Consider the following 22,465-nt stretch of genomic DNA (forward strand, 5'->3'; position numbering starts at 1 on the left):
TATAAGTACATTTCAATCGATACAACTTATAATACATTACAATAAATAATAAAAAGCATTACAATAGCTTAAATTTTAAAATGCAATTCGAAAAATAACAATATTTTTCCATTTGTATTCAAAACAAAGAATTGCGAAATATCGAGACACGAGGTTATGAAAGAAACATTAAATAATTAACCAAATTTATTGCAATTTAAGCTCTCAGCAAGTGAATAAAAAACAGTCCTGCAAAAATTATTATAAACTTTTATCTTCTCGTGCAATATCTAAGAAACTAAAAGTTCAAATATACAAAACGGTAATGTTGCCTGTAGTATTGCGTGGACCTGAAACTTGATCCCTTACATGATTTTGATTTGATTTGATTTAGTTTATTTTACTTCGCGTCTTGTGCCTCTTGGCTAATTTGCGAAGATGGGGATGAGTGATGAAATGATGAAATTGATGAATGGACATTCACAAACAATCAAGCCCGACCGGGATTCGAACCAGGGACCCTTGGCGTCGCAGCGCGATGTGCTAACCACTGTTTTTTTTTTTTTTTTTTAAAGGAAAGCCCCTAAGCGGAAGCTTTCCCCATCACACTTCTTACACTCATATCATTTCATTCACATTTCTATTTCAGGACTTTTCAGGACAAACAATCACAAATACCCATGCCTTACCCGGGACTCGAACCCGGAACCCCTGGCGTTGTAGCGCGCTCTGCTAACCACTTCGCCACGGAGGTCGACACCACTCGGCCACAGGGTCGGGCAATCCCTTACATGAAAAGAGGAACATAAATTATGAGCATTTGAAAATAAAATCCTTAGAAAAATATTTGGACCTAAAAGGGATTAGGTGACAGGTGAATGGAGAAGGTTACATAATTTAGAACTGCATAATTTGTGTTCATGTCCAGATATTATTAGAATAATTAAATCAAGAAGACTTATATGGGCAGCCATGTGGCACAAATGGGAGAGGAAAGAAGAGTTTACAGGATTTTTGTTGGGAAACCTGATGGTAAGAGACCTGTAGGAAGGCCAAGACGAAGATGGAGATAGACCTAAAGGATATAGGTAAGGTTGGAATTGAATTGATCTTGCCCAGGATAAGGACAGATGGAAGGTTTGTATTGCTGCAGCCATTAACCTTCGGGTTTAGGAAGGCTAGAGTAAATGGTTAGTTTAAAAATATATTGTTTTATCCCCTTCCCTGTCAATAGCTTGTTTCCTATAGTAAAGCACAACATTCCATTCAAATTGCTTCAGGTGGAAAGCCGCTTCAGCCACTCTACACTTTCTACCTCGTCGTTTGATTCAGAATCAAGAAAAATCGATTTATTTGAATCCTGTCACTTTTATTTTTAGAGTCATGCCATGCTTCTGAGAATGGAAAAAGCGAAGTTCCTGCTTGTTGCCAGAAACGAATAATCGAGTTTGTAAACAAGCGATAGAAAATCTGTGCTGTGACGAGCATATACGTATCCAAATATAGCTTAATTTGGGATCCGCAGATACTGAAATATTTTCTAACTGGAAATCCAGCCCCATGATTACAAGTTGAGTGATTAACTGAGATTGGGAGTATCCTTGCTAGTGTAGTGGTTAACGCTGCTGCCTAGTATTCGAGGAATCCAGAGTTTGATTGCTCAATTCGATTAACCTATCTGATCATAAGTGTGCATGAAAAAACTTTTGCTCTTTTGGACTGATTGATTGTTGAATTGCTTTATTTTACTTCCTTTTATTTATGCCACTTTTGTCTAATATGCGAAGATGGTGATGAGTGATGATATGATGAAATTGATGAATGGACGCTCACAACATCCATGCCCAAGCCGGGATTCGAACCCGGGACCCTTGTCGTAGCGCGATTGATAACCACTCCGCCAAAGGAGCCGGCTTGGACTGATTGAGATTAGAGTTATTGGTGTATCAGCGCTTTGGCTATTTGTCCCAATTATGTCATACGGACCTCCTTGGCAGTGTTAGCACACGCGCTACGACGCCAGAGGTCCCGTGTTCAAATCTCGGCCTGGTCATGTCATGTGTGTCGGTATATCAATTTTATCATATCATCACGCATCCTCATCTTCGCGATTAGCCAAAAGTTGCACAAAAGCAAAGTAAAATAAACCAAATCGATCCACCACTCTTTTACTATAGATCAAATGAGAACACGAGAGCGCAATATCAATCGAATCAGAAATGTAAAAACTAGCAATGAAAACCCACACCAAGAAAATTGATTCTGGACTTTCCATTGTTATTTTTCTCTGCCTGCGTATTTGCAAACATGCACATTAAAGTTTCCTGCGAGTCAGCAGACGATGAAGTTCCTTATCACATTTGGCGTGACTCACTGCCATTGTAAGGTTATGAGCTGGCCACAGTGATTGGCCTTTCGGAACCCGGAACATGATATATGGCAGTGTCTGCTGCCACGTTCTTTTTCTGCTGTAACCTCAAAAAAGATGCGCGTGGCAGTAGACTCGGTCTTTGTTTTATCGTGATTTCATCATGCTATGTATGCAATTACGTCTGTAACACATACTGTAAACATATTCTATGCTGTAAAGTTGTAGCGATTACTTTCACAAAAATGTTTTAAGATTAGGTCCCTCATCATTCTTCTAATAATAAACCTAAATGCTCTCGTAGTTAGGTTAAGTTCTATTAGCATTAATAAAATATCGCTAAATGCTTTCTAAAGAAAAAGGTTCTAAATTACCTGTACATTCATTCCCACTAATCATAAACTTGCATTTCTCTCGTCTTAATCTGTTCTTAACATTTGTAACATCCTCTTAGCAGTCGAATTACGTGGCAGCAGCAAATTTGATGCTTATTCTTACTGCTGACACGTGCGTGGCATCAGACTCGGCCATGATATATTCCATGACTGCAAAACAATAACCTTTTATCGGCTAGTGGGAAGATATCATCGAAGCATTACAATCTGCATGTCCCGAATGTCTGCATGAATGCATGTGTGTCAGTGTATTTAGCTTATCTCTTGGAGGGCGGATGACAGTTATTTTATTGTATTGTTTAGCTGTTACCTAAATAATCACATGAATCAGTGGCAACATTGGAGACTTTCGGGCTAAAGGTGGAAGTGTGAGCTTCGATTTGATGGTCATGGATTCTCCATTTCCTGTTCCCTTTTTTTCTTTAGTTGTTTCTCACTGATTCTGTTTTTATCTCTCTCTCTGTCTTACTGTATTACTCTTACTTTCTTTATTTTCTACCTCCTCTTTCCCTGCTTCACTTTTTTTACTTTCTTCCTCTGTTTGTTTCTTCATTTTCTTATTTTGTTTTCTTTATTCTCTTTCTTTCTCGTCCTTTCTGTTTTCTTCATATTTCCTTCCAACCAGGGTGCGAAATCCTGGGGGGACGGGGGATTTCCCCCACCAACAATCTTGGCCTCAAAAATCCCCCCCACCAAACATTTCCGGGGGGAGAGTTTATGTTACAACAAACAAAAGATAAGCAATTACTTTTAATTTCAAATGTACTAAAAATAATATCGACAAATCTACATCAATATTCACAATAAAAGTAAATCAAGAATGAAAAACAATAATAACTATGAAATCTAATTGAATTATATTAACATAAAGCAAAAACTAAATAAAAACACACTTAATAAACCACTTCAACTATTTCATAAGTTATTAACATTGTTCCGCAACACTCCACCCTTACCCGGGCCGCTTCTGGCAGGAAAAACCCAAATAAACAACTAAATAGGCTCGTTAGTCCTGGGTTCCCATCCCGTTCCTCACCAGAGCGCTCGGAACCAAACAATCAATCACAGGCAAGAACTTACTGAAATTAATGTTGCAGGGTGATTGCTGAAAACTCGCAGAAATGGGCTTTATACATTTATTTACAATTTAACAAAACAAGGCTCGGATTCTTCCAATAATTCTCTAAGTTACATTATTTACATTCCTCTAACGTGAGCCCCACGGCAGAACTGCCAAGTGGAAAGCTGAGCATCGGCAGAACTGCCTCGGGATGCTTTTTCTCAAGGGAGGCCACTGGAGCCCGAAGATCGCTCTCCCTTCTGCTATCCAGTTCAAAAACACACTCTCCCTGTCCTCTGACACAGGCCATATTTATACTTCCTCCCGCGTCGCATGGGGGAGGGCTGAAAGTTCAAACCTTATTGGCTCTTATAAGCTACACAGAACCATGGAAGAAACCCAAGCATACAAATTCATACACAATCACAAAAAAGAAACAAAAAAAAAACCAAATACTGTTTGTAACAGTATTATACTCCCCTCACCGAAAAAAAAAGAGCTTACCCAGGTAAGTCTGTGTGTCCAATGTCCTGGTGAGGTTTGCCTGAAAGAAAAAAAAAACACTAACACCGTCCACTTCACTACACTGACTTTACACTTCCCGGAATAAGTCTCTCCGAATGTTCCTCACTGCATCCTGTGATCTCTGGTACCGGTGACATCCTAATTCATCGTCGTGAAGTCCATTTCCAGGTGTGGGCTGTTTGACATCCATGGCAAGGACGTCCTCTTCCAGGCGGCTTCCTTCTTGTGAGGTTCTGGGATCGAACATCTCTCCATCCACTCGTAGGGTAGAAGTACTATCCAGCACGTGAATTCGCGGCACTTCTCTGCTTAATTACTACAGAAAGTTCAACACTCGCGAGTAAATATGCCTCCGAAGAAAAATAAACTTTTAACTAATGGAGATTTCAATTAGAACTGTCCCTTTAAAGAAACTATTTTGTAAGGGATCGGCAAAGGAGAAAAGACTGGTTTGTTATGGTCTACCCAGCTGTTTCCCCCGAAGCTCCATGGGGTGTCTCTGGGTCAGCTGACCGTTCTTCCCGGCGCCTTTCGTTTCCACCAGAAACAGTACGTCACGCTTCGGGCATCTTTTCACCTGGTTGTTCACTGCTAATACGATCTAATCCAAGTTTTCTGACCACTTGCTGTGCTCCGTGCAAAACTTGGCTATAGCTCTCTTTACTGTCATAATTGCTGCTTCTGCGATATCTGCTTGTGGGCGGTATGGATTAATGTACACGGGTTTGCAGTTGATGGTTCTCAGTACTTGGCGAAACAGGCGGCTACGAAACACACCTCGATTATCACTGGTAAATATCGATGGAAAGCCGTAAAGGTGACAATATTTCAGTAATGCATTGGAAATTGTCCTAGCTGTCACTGTAGTCAAAGGTGCCAAAAATATCTTTCTTGTGAAAGAATCTTCAATGAGAAATACGTAGCGATAACGCCCCCTAGAGCTTGTCGGAAATGGTCCAAACAAATCTCCGTACAATTTCACTCCTGGGCGTGGCTGATTGCGACTTCTGATGAATCCCATCTTTTTACAAGAAACTGGATTGTATCTCAAACAGGTGATGCATGATCTGCAGTAATCTCTAACATCAGAGTATACATTTTTCCACGTAAACTGTTCCAAAATCTTGAACAGAGTCTTAGCTGCTCCTGGATGTGCGGCGTGAACTTCGTCATGGGATATTCGCAGCACTTCCGATTTCAACGAATCCGGTGTCCAAATCTTTTGCTGCTGTCCAAACACGGGAAACATCCCCTTCCCTTCTTCTATGTTTCTGTAGAGAATCCCATCTTCATCCAGGTAAGAAGTGCTCAGATGAAAATCGAAAACTTTCTTGTTCAATTTCTCATCCAATTGAACTTCCTCTCCCTTAAGGCACGCAATTAACAAAGACAAATATGGGTCCTTTCGTTGCTCTCTTGCCCATAATCGCTTATCTTCCAAGTTGATATTGCCGGTTGTTATTTCATTTACTTCCAACTTCTTTGCATTAGGTTCTATTGCTGATTGAGTGAAATTGTTGATTTCGCCACGAGGCTCAGTTGTTACATCACCAAGGAGTTCAACAGAAGCGGTGTCAGGGTTGTCTCTCAAAAGACGCTTGAAGAAAACAGAGCAATACAATTCTTCATCTTCGCTGTTCCGTCCATCATCATCCGAAGTAGCAAGTGACATTACATCCTCCTTAATGTCCACTAAGGTTACTTTCTCTTGATCAGTTTCCCGCGCAGCCGAAGTACCGGGACTCGAACCAGAGTCCTCTCTTCCCAGGCAAGTAGGCTTCTTTCTCTTCCTCTTTTCCTGGAACTTGCTGAATTTCTCATTCACATCCTTCAGGTCGCTAATCGGAATATGATCTGCTTTTCCATTTGCTTTCCTCCGCGGTAACCCTTTCTTTTTCCTGACTTTTTCGGCTCTGGGGGTTTGCAACACTTCTTTGTCGCGGTTCTCTTCTACGTGAATGACAGTGGAAGACAGGAGGTTACTAGTTTTCTTCTCTTTCTTCCCAATTGTGTCAAAAGGAATAATATCGTCCCTTTCATTCAGAAAAGCCCAACCGTTCAACGCGGGTGCAATTAAAATCTTCGCCCTCGCCATAAAACTTCTACCGGCGATCAGGTCATGCTGGGGATTCTCCAAAACAAAGAATTTCTCTCGGACCCGTTGACCATAGAAAGTTACATTGAAAAAGACGTGTCCCACAGTTATTGTTTTCCCTTCAGCTAACTGTACATTCAGCTTGCTATGACGTAATTTCGCCCCCTTTCCTTCCAATTTCCGAAATAAAGACAAACTCATGCAGGATATATTAGCCCCGGTATCCATATACATAGGGATCTGAATTCCATTTATTTCTCCAAAAACGAAAGGTTCCTGAATTTTACTATTTGACATCTTTACTTTTGTCGAATTACAGGCGCGTCTCACTGTCACGCCCTGTCCATGACGTTCTCTTGACTCTGAAACATTATCTCTCCTTGCATCTTTGTGAAAACTTGCCAGATGTGCAGTTGATTGACAAACGTAACACTTGCGTTCTTTGCCAGACATTCTTGGGTGGTCAGTAGTCGCTTTTGTCTCCCTCGAAACAGCAGGGGGTTCCTTCCCTAACCTAGAATATTTCCCAGGATCGAGAACATGTAATAGATCCTCGCCCGCGGCGGTACTCGCCCCTCTAACGGCCACCAGCCCCTCGGACTGAGGAGGTGTGGCGCCTCTCAAGGCAAAGTTAATGATTTCCTGTTCTGTTTCATACTGACGAAACGTAGCGTTTTCCAACATCTCTCCCTGTAGCTTCAAAGCATACTCGTGAAGATCTTTCATGCTGTTGAAATTCTCACATCTTAATCTCTCACGATACACAGGGTCACATTTACGCCGAATAAAATTAACCTTCTCTTCGACTGTAGCGGTGGATTTTGCCCTCTCGAACCATCTATCTATCTTGCGAATATAGACTGCCAATGACTCGCTCTTTAGCTGAAAGCGAGAATCCAAGAATCGCTCTAATTCCCGTTCGTGATCCAACCCATGAAAATTCTTGAGCAACAAATCCCTGAATTGCACATATCCTTCAAACGGGCTTGCAAAATGAAAGAATTCCTTCGCTTCTCCTTTCAACGCTAACGGAAGATGATAAAGCAATAATTCCTCTTCATTTATGCCCAAAAGATCCCTGTATGCATCCAGTTCATCCAAAAAGCTATAAACTTCCATCCCTTTGGTTTCCCCATTAAAAGTCGGTAACTGTACTCTAATGTCGTCTGGAAGAATCCTCGGCCTGTTTATTACTCTTGCATTATTTTCTGTACCCATTGTTGGCGTCGAACTAGTTTCCCCATTAACGGACGACAACGCAGACTGAGCCCTTGTCAACATTTCGACCCTTTTTCAGCAACCGTTTTCCTTCTTTGCCTGTGTCCTTTCACACAAAAAATCCAAGGACGAGACCCCAATAATTCTCTGTTCCGCAACACTCCACCCTTACCCGGGCCGCTTCTGGCAGGAAAAACCCAAATAAACAACTAAATAGGCTCGTTAGTCCTGGGTTCCCATCCCGTTCCTCACCAGAGCGCTCGGAACCAAAGAATCAATCACAGGCAAGAACTTACTGAAATTAATGTTGCAGGGTGATTGCTGAAAACTCGCAGAAATGGGCTTTATACATTTATTTACAATTTAACAAAACAAGGCTCGGATTCTTCCAATAATTCTCTAAGTTACATTATTTACATTCCTCTAACGTGAGCCCCACGGCAGAACTGCCAAGTGGAAAGCTGAGCATCGGCAGAACTGCCTCGGGATGCTTTTTCTCAAGGGAGGCCACTGGAGCCCGAAGATCGCTCTCCCTTCTGCTATCCAGTTCAAAAACACACTCTCCCTGTCCTCTGACACAGGCCATATTTATACTTCCTCCCGCGTCGCATGGGGGAGGGCTGAAAGTTCAAACCTTATTGGCTCTTATAAGCTACACAGAACCATGGAAGAAACCCAAGCATACAAATTCATACACAATCACAAAAAAGAAACAAAAAAAAAAACCAAATACTGTTTGTAACAACATCTTTAACCAGTTAGTAAAGGAAGTAGTTTGCTATATTATAATATCTGATATACATAAAAGTAACAAATTTATTTCATTGTGTAATTAATAATAATACTATTTTTAATTACTAATTTAGTAGTTAATTTGTACTTTTAATAACATTCATTATAAATATGTATATTGTATAATTGATATGTATGTTTGTGGGGGAGGGGGTTTTGTAGATTAAGATATTTCTCCCCCCACCAGTCTTAAATGATTTTGCACCCTGCTTCCAACTCTTTCTCGACTTTTCCTTCCTTCCTTCTCTTTATCTTTTTCTGGTTTTCCACATCTTTCTGTCGATCTGTCTGCCATTTCTTATATCAATCGATCTTACATTATTTTTATGATTTTATCTCCATTTTTAACTTTCAATTCCTGTGTGTGTTGATTCTTTCTTTGTGAGAAATTAAACACTTATGGAAATATGAGATTTACGCTTCTAAGTGTGCAAGAGGGGGAGTAGAACCCTCTCTAGTCCACGCGATCGTGTAGTGGTAACTTTATCGCCTTGTAATCAAAGCGTCTCGGGTTCGATACCCGGTGGTTGCACATAGTGGTTCGGATCCAACTTTAAACTTTACGTCCACTCCCTATTAGCCTTTGTGTGCATAAAGTGAACTTCGAACAAACTTTAAACTCCGTCCATCCTGTGTCCTCGGTCGCAAAACAGAATCGCTTCGTAAATACAGAGATAATCATTGATCATGACATACGTATACCACACCATATAGTATATACTCTTAAAACGCCGGACTTCGTGGGAAATTTGGTTATCGCAGCGCGCTACGACGCCAGAGGTTCCGGGTTCGAATCCCGGCCTGGGCATGGGTGTTCTTGTAATGGTTCCTTCATCAATTTCATCATATCACTCATCTTCATCTTCGCAATTAGCCTAAAGTGGCAGAAAAGTGAAGTAAAATAAATCAAATCAACTACTCTCAAAACAACTGAATGAATATTAAAATAAATTAAAGGTAAAAATACAATCAACACTAGAAATCAATTGCTGGAAAAAATCGTTTTCTTTTTAATATTGTTTTCATTGAATCCTATCAAACAGGCCTACAATTACCTTTACATATAAGATTGTTCATTACATTAGTATATTTTTGCTGTAACGTTAGCCTCTCCCCAATCCACACAACACAACCCTCAACACTCGCCTAACACCCCATCAGAATTTATTCAAGTATCCTAAAATGTGCAGGGCCTCTCCGATGGCGCAGTGGTAGCGTCGTCGCCTTGTAATCAAGGAGTACCGGGTTGATTCGGATCCCACTTTAAACTGTAGGTTCAGTCCCTATTAGCCTTACTGTGCATAACGTGGACTTAAAACAACAAATCAATCAAATCAATCCAACTTCACACCAGAGCCTTCCCGATGGCATAATGGTAACGTCGTCGCCTTCTAATCAAAGGGTCTCGATGGAGGCACATAGTGATTCGGGTCCCACTTCGAACAGCATATCTTTACATCTTTCCAATATCAAGCAGTAAGCAGAATTTATATAACTAGTAAGACAATCAAAGGCAATTTTATTATGGAAGTGAAGTGAAGGAAAATGCTGTTCCGCTTCATAAAAACCACAATTTCCGATGAGACATATTATTTCCTTTACCTTGGCTTCCAACAGATAAAGAAAATGTCCTGTCCTACATATTTGCCAGAGTGATGTCTTCCTCTGGACTTCTTGCAGATAAAATTGAAAAAAGTAAATCTAACTGAATGTTTGGACTTGTAATATACACAGGGTAATCACAAATTATTGAACTCGTTTCATAGTTGGAAAGTACAAAAACGAAAACAAATCCAACTTAATTGAGTGTTTATTTCAAGTCCACTTAATGCACAGATAGTCTAATCGGGGCTGGGCCTACAGTTTAAAGTAGAATCCGAAACACTATTTGCTTACATCGGATATCGAAGCCCGATTACAAGTAGACTTATCCATCCGTATTATAGCCGGCCTCCGTAGCGGAGTGGTTAGCATATCGCGCTACGACGCCAGGAGCCCCCAGTTCGAATCCCGGCCTGGGCATGGGTGTTCTTTGTGAGCGTCCCTTCATCAATTTCATCATATGATCACTCAGCCTCGCCTTTGCGATTAGCCAAAATTGGCAGAAAAGGGAATTAAAATAAAAAATGTCAATCAATCAATCAACCAAGCGTATACAGCCCATAGCGAATCTCAACAACATATTTGTTGATTCCGCCAATAGGTGACAGTACATTGCGCATTTGTGTCATTTTACGATTGGCTGAAAAGTGGTGCAATTTATGTTCATCATATATTAATCGCAGGTTTCTCTCGTTCTCATTCTTTTTCTATGCCTGCCTGCTTCTCACGCTTCATAGTCTCCCCATTGTACTCCCCGACAACTGTTATCATTATTATTACATATGATGCAAGTGAGGTAAGTTCATAAGCAGGCGATTACCCCAAAATGACACACCTTACACCAGCTTTCAGCCTTACTTCTCGGCACGTCACTGTTGCAACATGAGGGTTTCTATGTAATTTTAAAATATGTATTCCTAATATAGCGTAATTTTTGCATTTGCAGTTCTTCTGCCTCTATGTTTTGGTCTACTGGGAGTGGCTAAAGAATTATTGATTACACTTCACCCATCGGCACGCTAGAGAAACATTTCTTCCATGACCCATTTACATCTGGGACGAATTGTCCCTTAGTAAATATTAGCCGTACACCTGCGGGAATGTGATCTGTGCACCCAGTGGCGTGCCCAAGGGGGGTTGGTGGGGGTTATAACCCCCCCCCCTTTTGGTCCAGTATTCCTAAAATAAAGAACATCAAAGGTAGGAAAAGATGGCAAGATGAGAGCTGACTACCAGAAAAAGTGTACGTAACCCCTCCCTTTCGAAAATCCTGGGCACGCCACTGTGTGCACCTGCTTCCTTGACGTCTATCATTGTGGATATCCTCTATGGAGAGTCTGCAGATGTCAAATTCGCAATGCCAAACTTCCCGATACACCTTGGCTATTGTTTCTTTTTACAAGCAAATAAAATTCCATAAAGGCTTTATTTCAAAATGAAATTTATTTCTTTTCATTGAAGACAACTATAGCTACATATTTCTGCGTAAATTCATTTCGTCAGCTGATTGTATGGTGCGTAATTGGATTGTGCGCAGAGGCCATCTTGGAAGTGGGTTGCTGCTGTGACGCCGACAGGTGCTAGGAGTGAATTCGTGTCAGGGGTTAGGTGTGAAGGTTCATTTTCTTTTAATTATGTCAACTAAGGCCGAAAGGGATAAACAGAAGCTTCTTCAAGACAAATGTCTAACATTATTGTCTCAGATGCTGAGAGATGAGGACAACAAATATTGTGTTGATTGCGATGCCAAAGGTGAGTAGATTCTGTGGTCAGTTGTATTTACATGTGTTTGTCACTGGTCTTTAAACCTAAATTCATCGGTATGGAATAATGCACAGCTACATTAAAGAGTATCGCTTGGTACAAGCGAGAAATTATAGGTGATAACGATATAATGACAAAGAAAACTCACGTGTATAGTAGTCGAGGTGGCATAATACTACTGCAGTCAATTTGATTTCTACCTACAATATAGAAGCTCCTGAGATAGGAATGTTCTTTGTTGTAAGCCGACTAGTTAAAAAAAGAAAGTGGTGTCTGCATTAGTTTAGCCAGAATTTTTAATCTGGAGATTGTAATGGGAAATTTGGCACCAAAACGACCAAAAATCGAGCTTCTGTAGAAAAATTTAAGACTGATTACGAAAATTTTGAATTTATGTGCGCAAGAAATCACTGGGGTGTCTGGCTTGTAGAAGTCTGCAAGTTTTAAGCTAGCAGTAGATTGAAGTTTGCTAACATATTTTAGATTATTGTAATTAAAAAATGACCCAAGTTCCTTTTGTTTTATTGCACTTTCAGGACGAGAATTTGCAAGAAGGCAGGGATAAAAAAATTAATGATCCATGATTTAAAAACTGTGGAGTTTTAGCCATTACTTAAGGTTTTGCTCAATAGGCTATATGCTTTTGTGGTTAGGTTAGGCAGGTCAGGTTTGGTTCTCTAAAATAAAAGTCCCTAAATTAATTCTACGGTAAATTTCTCGTATCGGACAAACAGCTGAAATTTCCTACTTCTTTTGATTTTAATATTCGTACTTACGTATTCTGCATTGACAAACATTCCTGAAGGTGAGACTTCGCTAATTTCACCGAAAATAGCTATATTTGCGACATATCGAGTAAGTTTTCTTGGTTGCTTCTTCCCTTCCGTAACACGGGAAATGGCCGTCACAGTTTCACCACCGTAGTCCATATGCAATGTTTCCACCCCACCACGCGTAGAAAGTGCAAGATAAGCGAAATCGGCACAATTGCTCATTATTTACCGGTGAGGAGGAATGTCGGAAATGTGTTCGGGAATGTAGTTTTGATCCATTTTAATGCGAATGCATGTGGTTTTCTACGAAAATCTATTTCCGACGAGCTATTGCTGCTGCTGCTATTTGCTTTCTGCACGAGAGCACAATACACGCTATTGCTGCTGCTAGAAGCCGATGTTGTCCGAATGTCGGAAACGTGTTTGGGAAAGAAGTTTTGATCCATTTTAATGCGAATGGATGTGGTTTTCTACGAAAATCTATTTCCGACGAGCTATTGCTGCTGCCACTATTTGCTTTCTGCACGAGAGCACAATACACGCTATTGCTGCTGCTAGAAGCCGATGTTGTCCGAATGTCGGGAACGTGTTCGGGAATGATAAATTCAACGAAAGGAGTGCTAATGGAACCTAACCTAACAGGCCTAACCTAACCTAGTAGGCATACCTCGTCCCCGTGATGGTCCGTGGGGCTTTCGTGAATTTTTAGGCTAACGTCAATGGTTTTTGGATGCCCCACTGACCATCACAGGGACGAGGTATGCCTACTAGGTTAGGTTAGGCCTGTTAGGTTAGGTTCCATTAGCACTCCTTTAGTTCAATTTAGCATCCTGCACACGTCATTTTCAAAACGTTGATCACGTTCAACTGATCATAGGTATTTAAATGTGTGACCAGTTACATAAACGCATATTTGGAAACACTGGCCCAGATTACGTCATCACGCACAGGCTACATCCACCTGGAAGTAAATAGATGCAAGAGCTCTCGTGCAACGTTCACACATTTATATCGAAAAAAATATGATTAACCAGCAAAATTCAATGAATGATGCGAGAAAACACTTCCCCGAACTTCCACAACTATAAAGAAACTGCATTCGGTAAGTAATTTCTCCTGTAAATTTGAAAAAATCCGTTTGTCCGATACGAGAAATTTACCCATTCTACTAAGGGCATGAGTTTACAATACCGGACCACTATCCAATTTCTATAAAATTTTGCCTACTTACTAATTTCGGTGTCCTGATGACGTATCTGTAGTTCATATTTGGCGGTCACTTGTTAAAATTGTACATTTACGTGTAGAACTTGTAAAATAACCTTGCGATTTACCACGGTGATAGTCCGTACACAGCAATTCGGAACCATCTTTTTTCGTAAGTCGTTAATGGTCTTCCTTTACGCACAACAATCTTGGTACCTTGTGTATTGACATCAGACGAGGAATGCCTATGAGGTTAGGTTAGGTTCCATTAGCATAAATAAAAAGAAAAATTAATATTTTGGCTAAGAGAACTATACATTGTCATCTTTCTTATGCAATTTCTTTACGCATAACGATCTTGCTACCTTGTGTATTGACGTCAGACAAGGAATGCCTACGAGGTTAGATTAGGTCCATTAGCATAAATACAAAGAACAATTAATATTTTGGCTAAGAGAACTATACCTTGTCTTGCATAACATGAAAAACTCTCTCCTGTGACATCTGAACACAATGTTGCTAAAGTGTTGTGCAATAAGTGACACCAAAGTGGCGTCTTCCGTGGAGCTACTGTTCTTATGGTAGGGTCACGTTACATTAAGAAAACATAGTTTATTTAATTTTTTTTTCTCGATTTCCATACTCGCCCGCCAATTATTACATGCAGATTCGTGATTAGGAGTTCACAATTAGTGAGTAATAGGCAAAATTTCATAGAAATTGGAGAGTAGCCGGTATTGTAAACTTGTTCCCTACTAAGATTCTGATTTACTTCTACATTCATTCCCACTAGTATACGACATTTACTGTCGCTTGTCAACGGAGAATACATTGTCCATGGAAAGGATGCATGCATGCATACAGTAATTTTTAAGTTGTTTTTTTTCAACATAAATAACTTGTTTTTCGAATCCAAACAGTGCTCATTACTTCAAGGAACATTCAAATTTCGTTGCAATGTACGAACTTCAGAGCGTCGGGTATTTTTTTTTTTTTCCAATTCAATTGCATTACTGTGAAAAGTTAATTGATCTGCTGGAGTATTGTATATCGAAAATACATTGTTGCTAAACATTTACATAAGTTTTTTACAGTGTGGAATTCTGTTTGCAAGGGAGGGGGGGGGGGGGGTTTGAATGTTGTCATGAAGCTGGAATATTCATTAGGTACACACAAAGTGAATATTGGCATATAATTTTAACACAAAATGAGTTGAAACATTTTGGTTTAGATGAATGTGAGTAATTGTTTTTGAAAACACTGAAATTAAACCTGGGATTTTTTTAGACCAGTTTGTATTTGTAAATGTCACCAAGAAGCTGAAACCTTACCTGGTCACGACACAGTGTAATTCGTTTTAGTTTTTATGGTATTAGTAGACTATACGTTTACTAGTACTGTCCATGAGAGAAATTATATGTATGTGAACTTTTTCATTTGCAGGTCCCAGATGGGCATCATGGAATTTAGGCATTTTTCTCTGTATACGATGTGCAGGCATCCACAGAAATCTCGGTGTACATATCTCCAAGGTGAAATCTGTGAATTTAGACACATGGACACCAGAGCAAGTGGTTGTAAGTTGGATATTTTTGTATCAATAGAACTATGTTATTGTGTAGTGAATGTGTGATGTTGACATAAACATTTAAGCAGTACTTCATATATCAGTCTGTGGTTGAGTTATAACTATCATAAGACTAATGCAATTATTGTAAATATACAGGGTGAGTCACCTAAAATTACAACCGAAAATATTTCGTGAACAACAATAAATATTGAAAAACTGCTTTCGCAGATATAAAGGTGTGAGAGTGGCTCATGAAATTTTCGACACAGACTTATTTTTTTTAATGGAAACCCCCATTTTATTTTTAGCTCATTTGAAAGTGTGGAAAAATTCATTAAGAATGGCGTTTGTTACATTGTAATATGTCAAGTAGTTCTCAAGTAATTGTAACGTGAAGTTGACGCTTGAAACAAACATTCTCACAAGTTGATTCATGGTGTTGTAACAAACTTTTGACGCTTTTCAGGTATCGTAACAAACGTGTTACTCTTCTGCATACTATGCGTTGTGCTTAGGAAAGTTGTTACGTTCCAACAACTGCAGGTTACAATGAAATGTGTAGTTTATACATGAGTAAGCTTTGACAAATTATCTATGACGTTCTGATACGAGTTAACAAATATTTGTTAATTAAAAAGTATAAATTTTAAACATTCCGCCATCAGTTACATACATAAATGTTAGTACATTAACGTCTTTCTAATTTTTAATTGACGTACATTCATTTACGTCATAATTTTTTAGTACATCGGAACAATCAACTTTTCTAATTTGGTCATGACAAATCTTTAAGTTTTCAACTATTAAACTTTGCACCTTATACATTTTTCTTTCTTTCTTTCAAATTGATTTATCAAATAGATCAAAGGCGTAACAAAGTGCACTGATTAACCAGACGTTTGTGATAGTGTACTTACGTCAGAACTGTTGCTGAGAAAGTAGTATTTTCAAACTCTGAAAATGCCGAGATGATACTTATTTATGTCAAGTGTAGGAATAATGCAGCACAAGCATGCGGGCTGTATGCAAGACTGTGTTTACGCTTGGCTCTGCCGACAGGCATAGTGGGAATGCGCCTTCACGCTCAATTTCACGTTACAATTACCTGGGAGCTACTTGACATATTACAATGTAACAAACGCCATTCTTAATGAATTTTTCCTCGCTTTCAAATGAGCTGATAATAAAATGGGGGTTTCCATTTAAAGAACCGTAAGTTTGTGTTGAAAATCTTGGGTAGTTGAACGTATTGTGTCCATTAATTTCATGAGTCCCTCTCATACCTACATATCTGTGAAAGCAGTTTTTCAATATTTATTGTGGTTCACGAAATAGTTCCAGTGGTAATTTTAGGTGACTTACCCGTTGTACATGCTGCAGTTCTCTTGTCAGTAACCTAACCCTACATTGTGGTTGTTTAATTCCGAACTTATCATGGTACACAAGCATTTTTACATGGTTCGATTTCTATTTGTGCCTTCGTTGGAGTTTTAGCGATTACATGTTTGATGGTATTTCACTGCTGTATAATCCGATATGATTCTTCTCTTGTTCTGCCATCTTGGTTACAGACTGTTGCTGCCATATACGTCACATGTGTATGGTGCAAAGGGATTATCGAAGTTAAGTTAGGTGAGTCAGTTTAGGCTCTTGGTAGTCAAATAAAGTCTCTAAGTGCTCTTGTGGTTAGGTTAGGCAGGCCAGGATTTGATCTTTTAGCCTTACGATAATTTCTCTAAATGCTTTCAATATCTCATCATATTGGCATTGGTCTAAAGCATGACACCCCTTTGAACCTCGTGTCGGCAGTAGTCTGTGGAATGCCATGTTGATAGGAATCAGGGATATTTGCTTAAGGTATCGTTTTGCCAATAAATATAACTTTTCAGTGCTAATTACTTTCAGAAAGCTTCAAATTTACTTTCACAATAATCTCGACTATTCTGTGATACTTTCTCTTCCTTCTATGCACAAGAAATGCCCTGTAGATGGGAAGTGGGGATGTTTGCAAAGGTACTTTCTTGCATCTTTTTTCACTGATAAATTACATTTTTTGGAACTCCAAACAGTGGTAATTACTTTCACCAAGGTTCATGTTTACTGTAACAATTATTTATACAATTCTACAATACTTTGTCTTTCTCCTACGAAACATTGAAAACATCATTAAACAATCAGAACCATTACCCTCATACTTCAGCTAGCTTAGTGAATACTTTCTGTGTGCTTGCCGGATAACAAGTTTTCCTTGCGTATTCTCGTATGTGATTCTCTTTTTTGCAAGCAGCCATTTTTTTAGGGTCAGCTTGGATATAGACTGCTGCTTCTATCTGCTTCACATGCGTGGAATGCAAAGTAGTATTACGTCCCTAAATGCTTTTGTTGGTGGACTCATCTTCAGGGTTGAAGCAAAGATGAGAGTGATGTTAGCTCTTGAAAGCTCACCTTGTCGATAGCCGGAGAGAGTCTTTTTACCTTACGTGACCAGGAAAGCTTTGCAAGACTTACTTCACATAATATGTGGCCTCGAGCACAACACCCCTTTTGAGCCTCACATGAAAATCTGCAGGAACTTTGTGTCTGAGACTACTGTAAACTATGAATCGTTGCTCGCATAATGGATGCTTGCATACTCTACTTTTCTAACCCTAATTTCCCTGGTTAATAAACTTTTAAGAGTGCTAATTAAAAAAAAACTTGAGTATGACAGCATAGCCTGAATATATGAAGAGCATTAACGAAAATGTTTTACGTGTGTGACACTTCAAAAATGTATGAGTTTGACTTCATTTGTCTTTGAGCATACAGGCTACAGATTTTAATAATTTTTGTTTGTTAAATATGCAAATTATGTGTGTTCACAACATTTAAACGTTAATGCAAATAATGATAATAATAATTTCCAGGGTGATTCATTTTGTTATTTATGTTGTGTAGGACCATTTTTCATGAATGCTGCATACATGTTTCTGATTTCTGTAGATAAATACTAAAATATTAATTTATAAAAATAATTTGCAGAAAGAATGAATGTTCTGTTGGAATATTATTTGTTACTGTATCATTGTGTTTTGAATATTCTATAAAATGCTGAATTTCACTGAAAAAATCTGTAAAAATGCTACAGTTTTCTTGGCAGGCTAAAGAAATTCAACGTCTTATTGTAAGATGGTTACGCTAAGCTTTTAGGTTTCGGGAAACTTGATACAGTTTTTTTTTATTATTATTATTTGCAGTGTTTACAACAAATGGGCAACAGCAGGGCAAGAGCAGTGTATGAAGCGAATCTTCCGGACACCTTCCGACGACCCCAGAATGACTCTGGCTTGGAAGCCTTTATTCGTGCCAAATACGAGCAGAAGAAGTACATCGCTAAGGAGTGGGTGCAGCCCCCCATGCCGAAGGTCAACTGGGACCAGGAGTTGGAGGAGACACAGAAGAAGAAGAAGGAAACGAAACGGAAGGCTGGAGGGAGCGGGTCGGGGATAGATCTGCCTCCGTTAGCCCCAGTGCCAAAGCCAAAAAGTACTTCGGGAAGCAGTAGTGGGAGCACCACTCCAAAGCCTATCAGGGCAGCGGAAATAAAGAAGGAGCAGAAAGTACCTGCTTCGGCCACGGAAGATTTGTTGGGATTAGGTAAGGCAGTTTGTATAATGGGTAAAATTTTCGTATCCGCAAAACGTATTTTTTCAATTTTACAGGAGAAAGTACTTACCGAACTGACTTTCCGTACACTTTTGAAAGGTCCCATCGGTTAATTTATTTTGCCGGTAAATCATGTATTTTTGAAGATTAATGTGTCTCCAATGCACGAAAGCTGTTGCCTCTATGTCCTTCCACTACGTGAATCAAATGTTGTGTGCGTTCGATGATGTAACCCCCGGTCAGTGTTTCCAACCACACCGTTGTTTTCCAAGAACGTGACAATTTTAACTCTGTTTGCCTAACCTAACCTTGCCGTGCATGGTTCGTGGGGCTATCCATGAATGGTTCATGGGGCTATCTGTGCATGGTTCGTGGGGTTTTCGAACCTGAAAAAAAATACAAAATCAATAACACGAAAGTAGGTATTTTTCGATGAAGGTTGCAACACTGCATAACCACTGATCATGGACAACGCTAGTCAAGATATCTCCGCCATATTGCGTGTAACGCAAGCGAAAACGAACAAACAAGAATTACTCGATATGTCAAAAATTGAGATTATTTACATGAAAAAAAAAAACGAAATGGCACCTTCAAGAATCCTCAGGACGTAAATACTGATGTGTAAAAGAAGAAAATAAAGGAATTTCAGATGTTTGGCGCTTACAGAAATTTTACCATATAATGTACACAGGGCTTGAAAAATCCCGGTTGCTGTGGCGACTAAAAATTTCAGCCTGGCTACCATTTTTTTTTTTCCTGTAATATTGCGGTTTTTCAAGTTTGTATCTACGACATTTTGAAGATGCTAAAGGCTGAATCACACGGAACTGGATAGCCAGTTAGTTTGCACTGAACTGGCTACCTGCCGGGATGGCTGGCTGCTTGACTGGTTTGGAGTAATAGGACATGTTCTAATTGCTCCTGGCTTTCCTCGACTGGATTCTGTGGAACAGCCAATCAGAGCAAAGTTTGGCCATGTGAAGATATAATCTGTGAGTTTGCAAAGGAGAGTTTTTGTCTTTGGTTTCCGGGTGTTGGCTGTTTTTGTTAGTTTCGTGATATAAAAAAAAAGTTCAGATGACGTGCAGTGAATTCGTGTTCAGTTCATTAATATTTAGGTATTTATGCAAAGGGATGAGATGTGTACCTGACAAATATGATTAGCTAAAAATTAAAATCCTTATTAAATGTTTTTAGTCCATACTATTCTTTTTTAATGTTTAATAAAAACACAAGGCAGTAATACTCCTACAACATTCTTCAAATTGCTCGTCCATCTTTACATATTGTCTGCTCTGCGCAATGTCTTACGGGAATAAAAGTCTATTGACAAGTGCGATGGCAAGTATCGGGTGAGGCGAAAACTAGCAAATCGGTAGCCAGTCCAGCGCCAACTAGAGCATTCCTACTGGAAATCCAGTTCCGTGTGATCCTGGCTTTAGTTCAAATTGCAGTACAGCGTAAGTTAACAAATTATTTTTTTTATCAACGTTGTGAACATTCCATAGAATCAGTAACAATTTCTTACTCTTTGTCCCCCAACCCACCATTTTCCGCTTTCTCACATGATTTAGCGATGTTTTGAATATGGTGATGCTCAGCTTCTTATAGTAGGCACAATTGCTAGTAGGTGGTTTCCTGGCACCTGATTTTGAGAGCTGGCACCTAGCTCTGAAGAAGATTTTTCGAACATTGGATTAAAAAGTAGCAACACTGTCAGGAAGAGGTGACAACACTGTGCATGTGCTATGAGACTGTGAGCATTGTCAGTTGGGACCCATGTATGTAGATGTGTGGAGTGCCTCAAGTTGTTGATGCAGTTTATGTTGAATGCAATGAACACCATTTTGATCACTGCCGTAAAACATGTTTTCCAAAGTATGACAGCGATTTTGGATCAAAATGTAGCTGGCCCATGGCAAAAATGCACGAGAATGTCATCAATACTTAGCCATAACTGATAGTTGCACAATAAGTAAGTGCATTTCTTGTGGAGGTTGGGATGTGTCAGTGAGAACATGAGGAAAATTGCATCATGCTGGGTTCCCTATATTGTCACCATTGTACAACTATCGAATACGGCTAGGCATTGTTACTACAGGCTACATGCAAGTATTGATGACATTCTCGTGCATTCTTGTCACGGGCCACCTTCATTTTGATCCAAAATCGCTGTCTTACCTTGGCAAACATGTTTTCGGGCAATGAACAAAATGGTGTTCATTTCAACCTCGTACATACACAACAGCACTCGCTGCACCGACAACTTTTGGCACTCCACACACTGACATGGGCTCCAACCGACAGTGTTGCCACTTCTAAATTTACAACCCACGTAGAAAATTTCAGTGAAAAATGCAGGCTCGTCCATTACTGGGACCCATCCTGGTTGAACCTGCATTTTTTGCTGAAATTTCAATATAGTGCATCTTCTGTGTGTGCCAAATCTTAAAGCTAAGGTTGAAAACATGAAATATTGAAACTGTGAATTTTCTTGTGGTCACAATTCTGATTTGTCCAAAGTTTCAGAAAGAGTTAACCTTTGCGTCATGCAACTCCCACATGGTCTAATACTTATACACCCTCCTCAAGTTTTCCCATAATTGAAAGAATTAGTAATGGACCACAGTCTTGAAAACCAGAAAACAATAATGATGAGTAGGACTGGGATTTTTATGACCTAAAATTTTTGAAAAATATGCCCTTACTACTGAACTGTTTCAAACATCAATATTTAACATATGCTGAGATATTTTCACATCCTATTTTTTGTTCACTTTATGAGCCCTGAGTTGCAATGTACAATGAATACTTTCTGTAATTTTTCAAATAAAAATGATTGCCTATTGTTAGCCAGCAAAGCTTTGTACTGAGAAAAGCTTATTTCTACTTTGGCTGTTTAAAATAAACAATGTCATTCGGCTCATGTTCTGGTTTATCAAGAGGAATTTTTTCTCCCAATAGTTAACTGCTTGTGCGAAACAATTCAAAGTGCTTGCACTCAAAAGTTTTCGGGTAAAGTCATTGCAATAGTGGAGGAAGGTAGTTCTTATAATTTTGCAGAAAATAAACAGTGATCTACTCTTCGTAGAAATTCAACAATAAGCAAATACGAGGATCAGTCAAGAAATAAGTTGTACTTCCCCATAACATTTTGTCAGGAAGAGGCATTTTGATTAACGTGGCTGGGAACACTGCACACAGATCCATTGAAAAGGTGGAGTAACGGTTATGTAGTGTGTGTTAGGGATCGGACGTTAACAGTGATGAAAATGTCACGTCAGTCGGAAGTGCCGTCCAAACTGGACGTGCACGCAGACACTCGCTTCCTGTGAGCGAGCCTGTGTAACCCTACAGAGATTCATCACCAATTGCATGAAGTGTATGGTGATAAAGCAATTTTGTGCCAGGAGATTGCAAAATGGTGTGCTTAATTCGAGAATGGGCATACGGATATTGAGGACGACCAC

General features: G+C 39.4%; 1 protein-coding gene across 2 annotated transcripts in view; it reads left to right on the plus strand.

Moving 5' to 3' along the window:
• Positions 1-11,353: 11,353 nt before the first annotated feature.
• The window catches only part of LOC145980379 (stromal membrane-associated protein 1), a 37,685-nt gene continuing 26,573 nt past the window's right edge, over positions 11,354-22,465 (plus strand). The window contains exons 1-3 of one of the 2 annotated variants that reach the window (XM_083113445.1): positions 11,354-11,786; positions 15,221-15,354; positions 18,584-18,983. In XM_083113445.1, the coding sequence (XP_082969571.1) occupies positions 11,669-11,786; positions 15,221-15,354; positions 18,584-18,983 (652 nt within the window). In that variant the 5' untranslated portion in view covers positions 11,354-11,668. The remainder of the gene's footprint in view (positions 11,787-15,220; positions 15,355-18,583; positions 18,984-22,465) is intronic. The other variant, XM_083113444.1, reaches the window with a different exon arrangement.

The sequence above is a fragment of the Lepisma saccharinum genome, chromosome 27 (genome assembly GCF_977018435.1).
Source record: "Lepisma saccharinum chromosome 27, izLepSacc3.1, whole genome shotgun sequence".
In the NCBI taxonomy this organism is placed as follows: Eukaryota; Metazoa; Arthropoda; class Insecta; order Zygentoma; family Lepismatidae; genus Lepisma; species Lepisma saccharinum.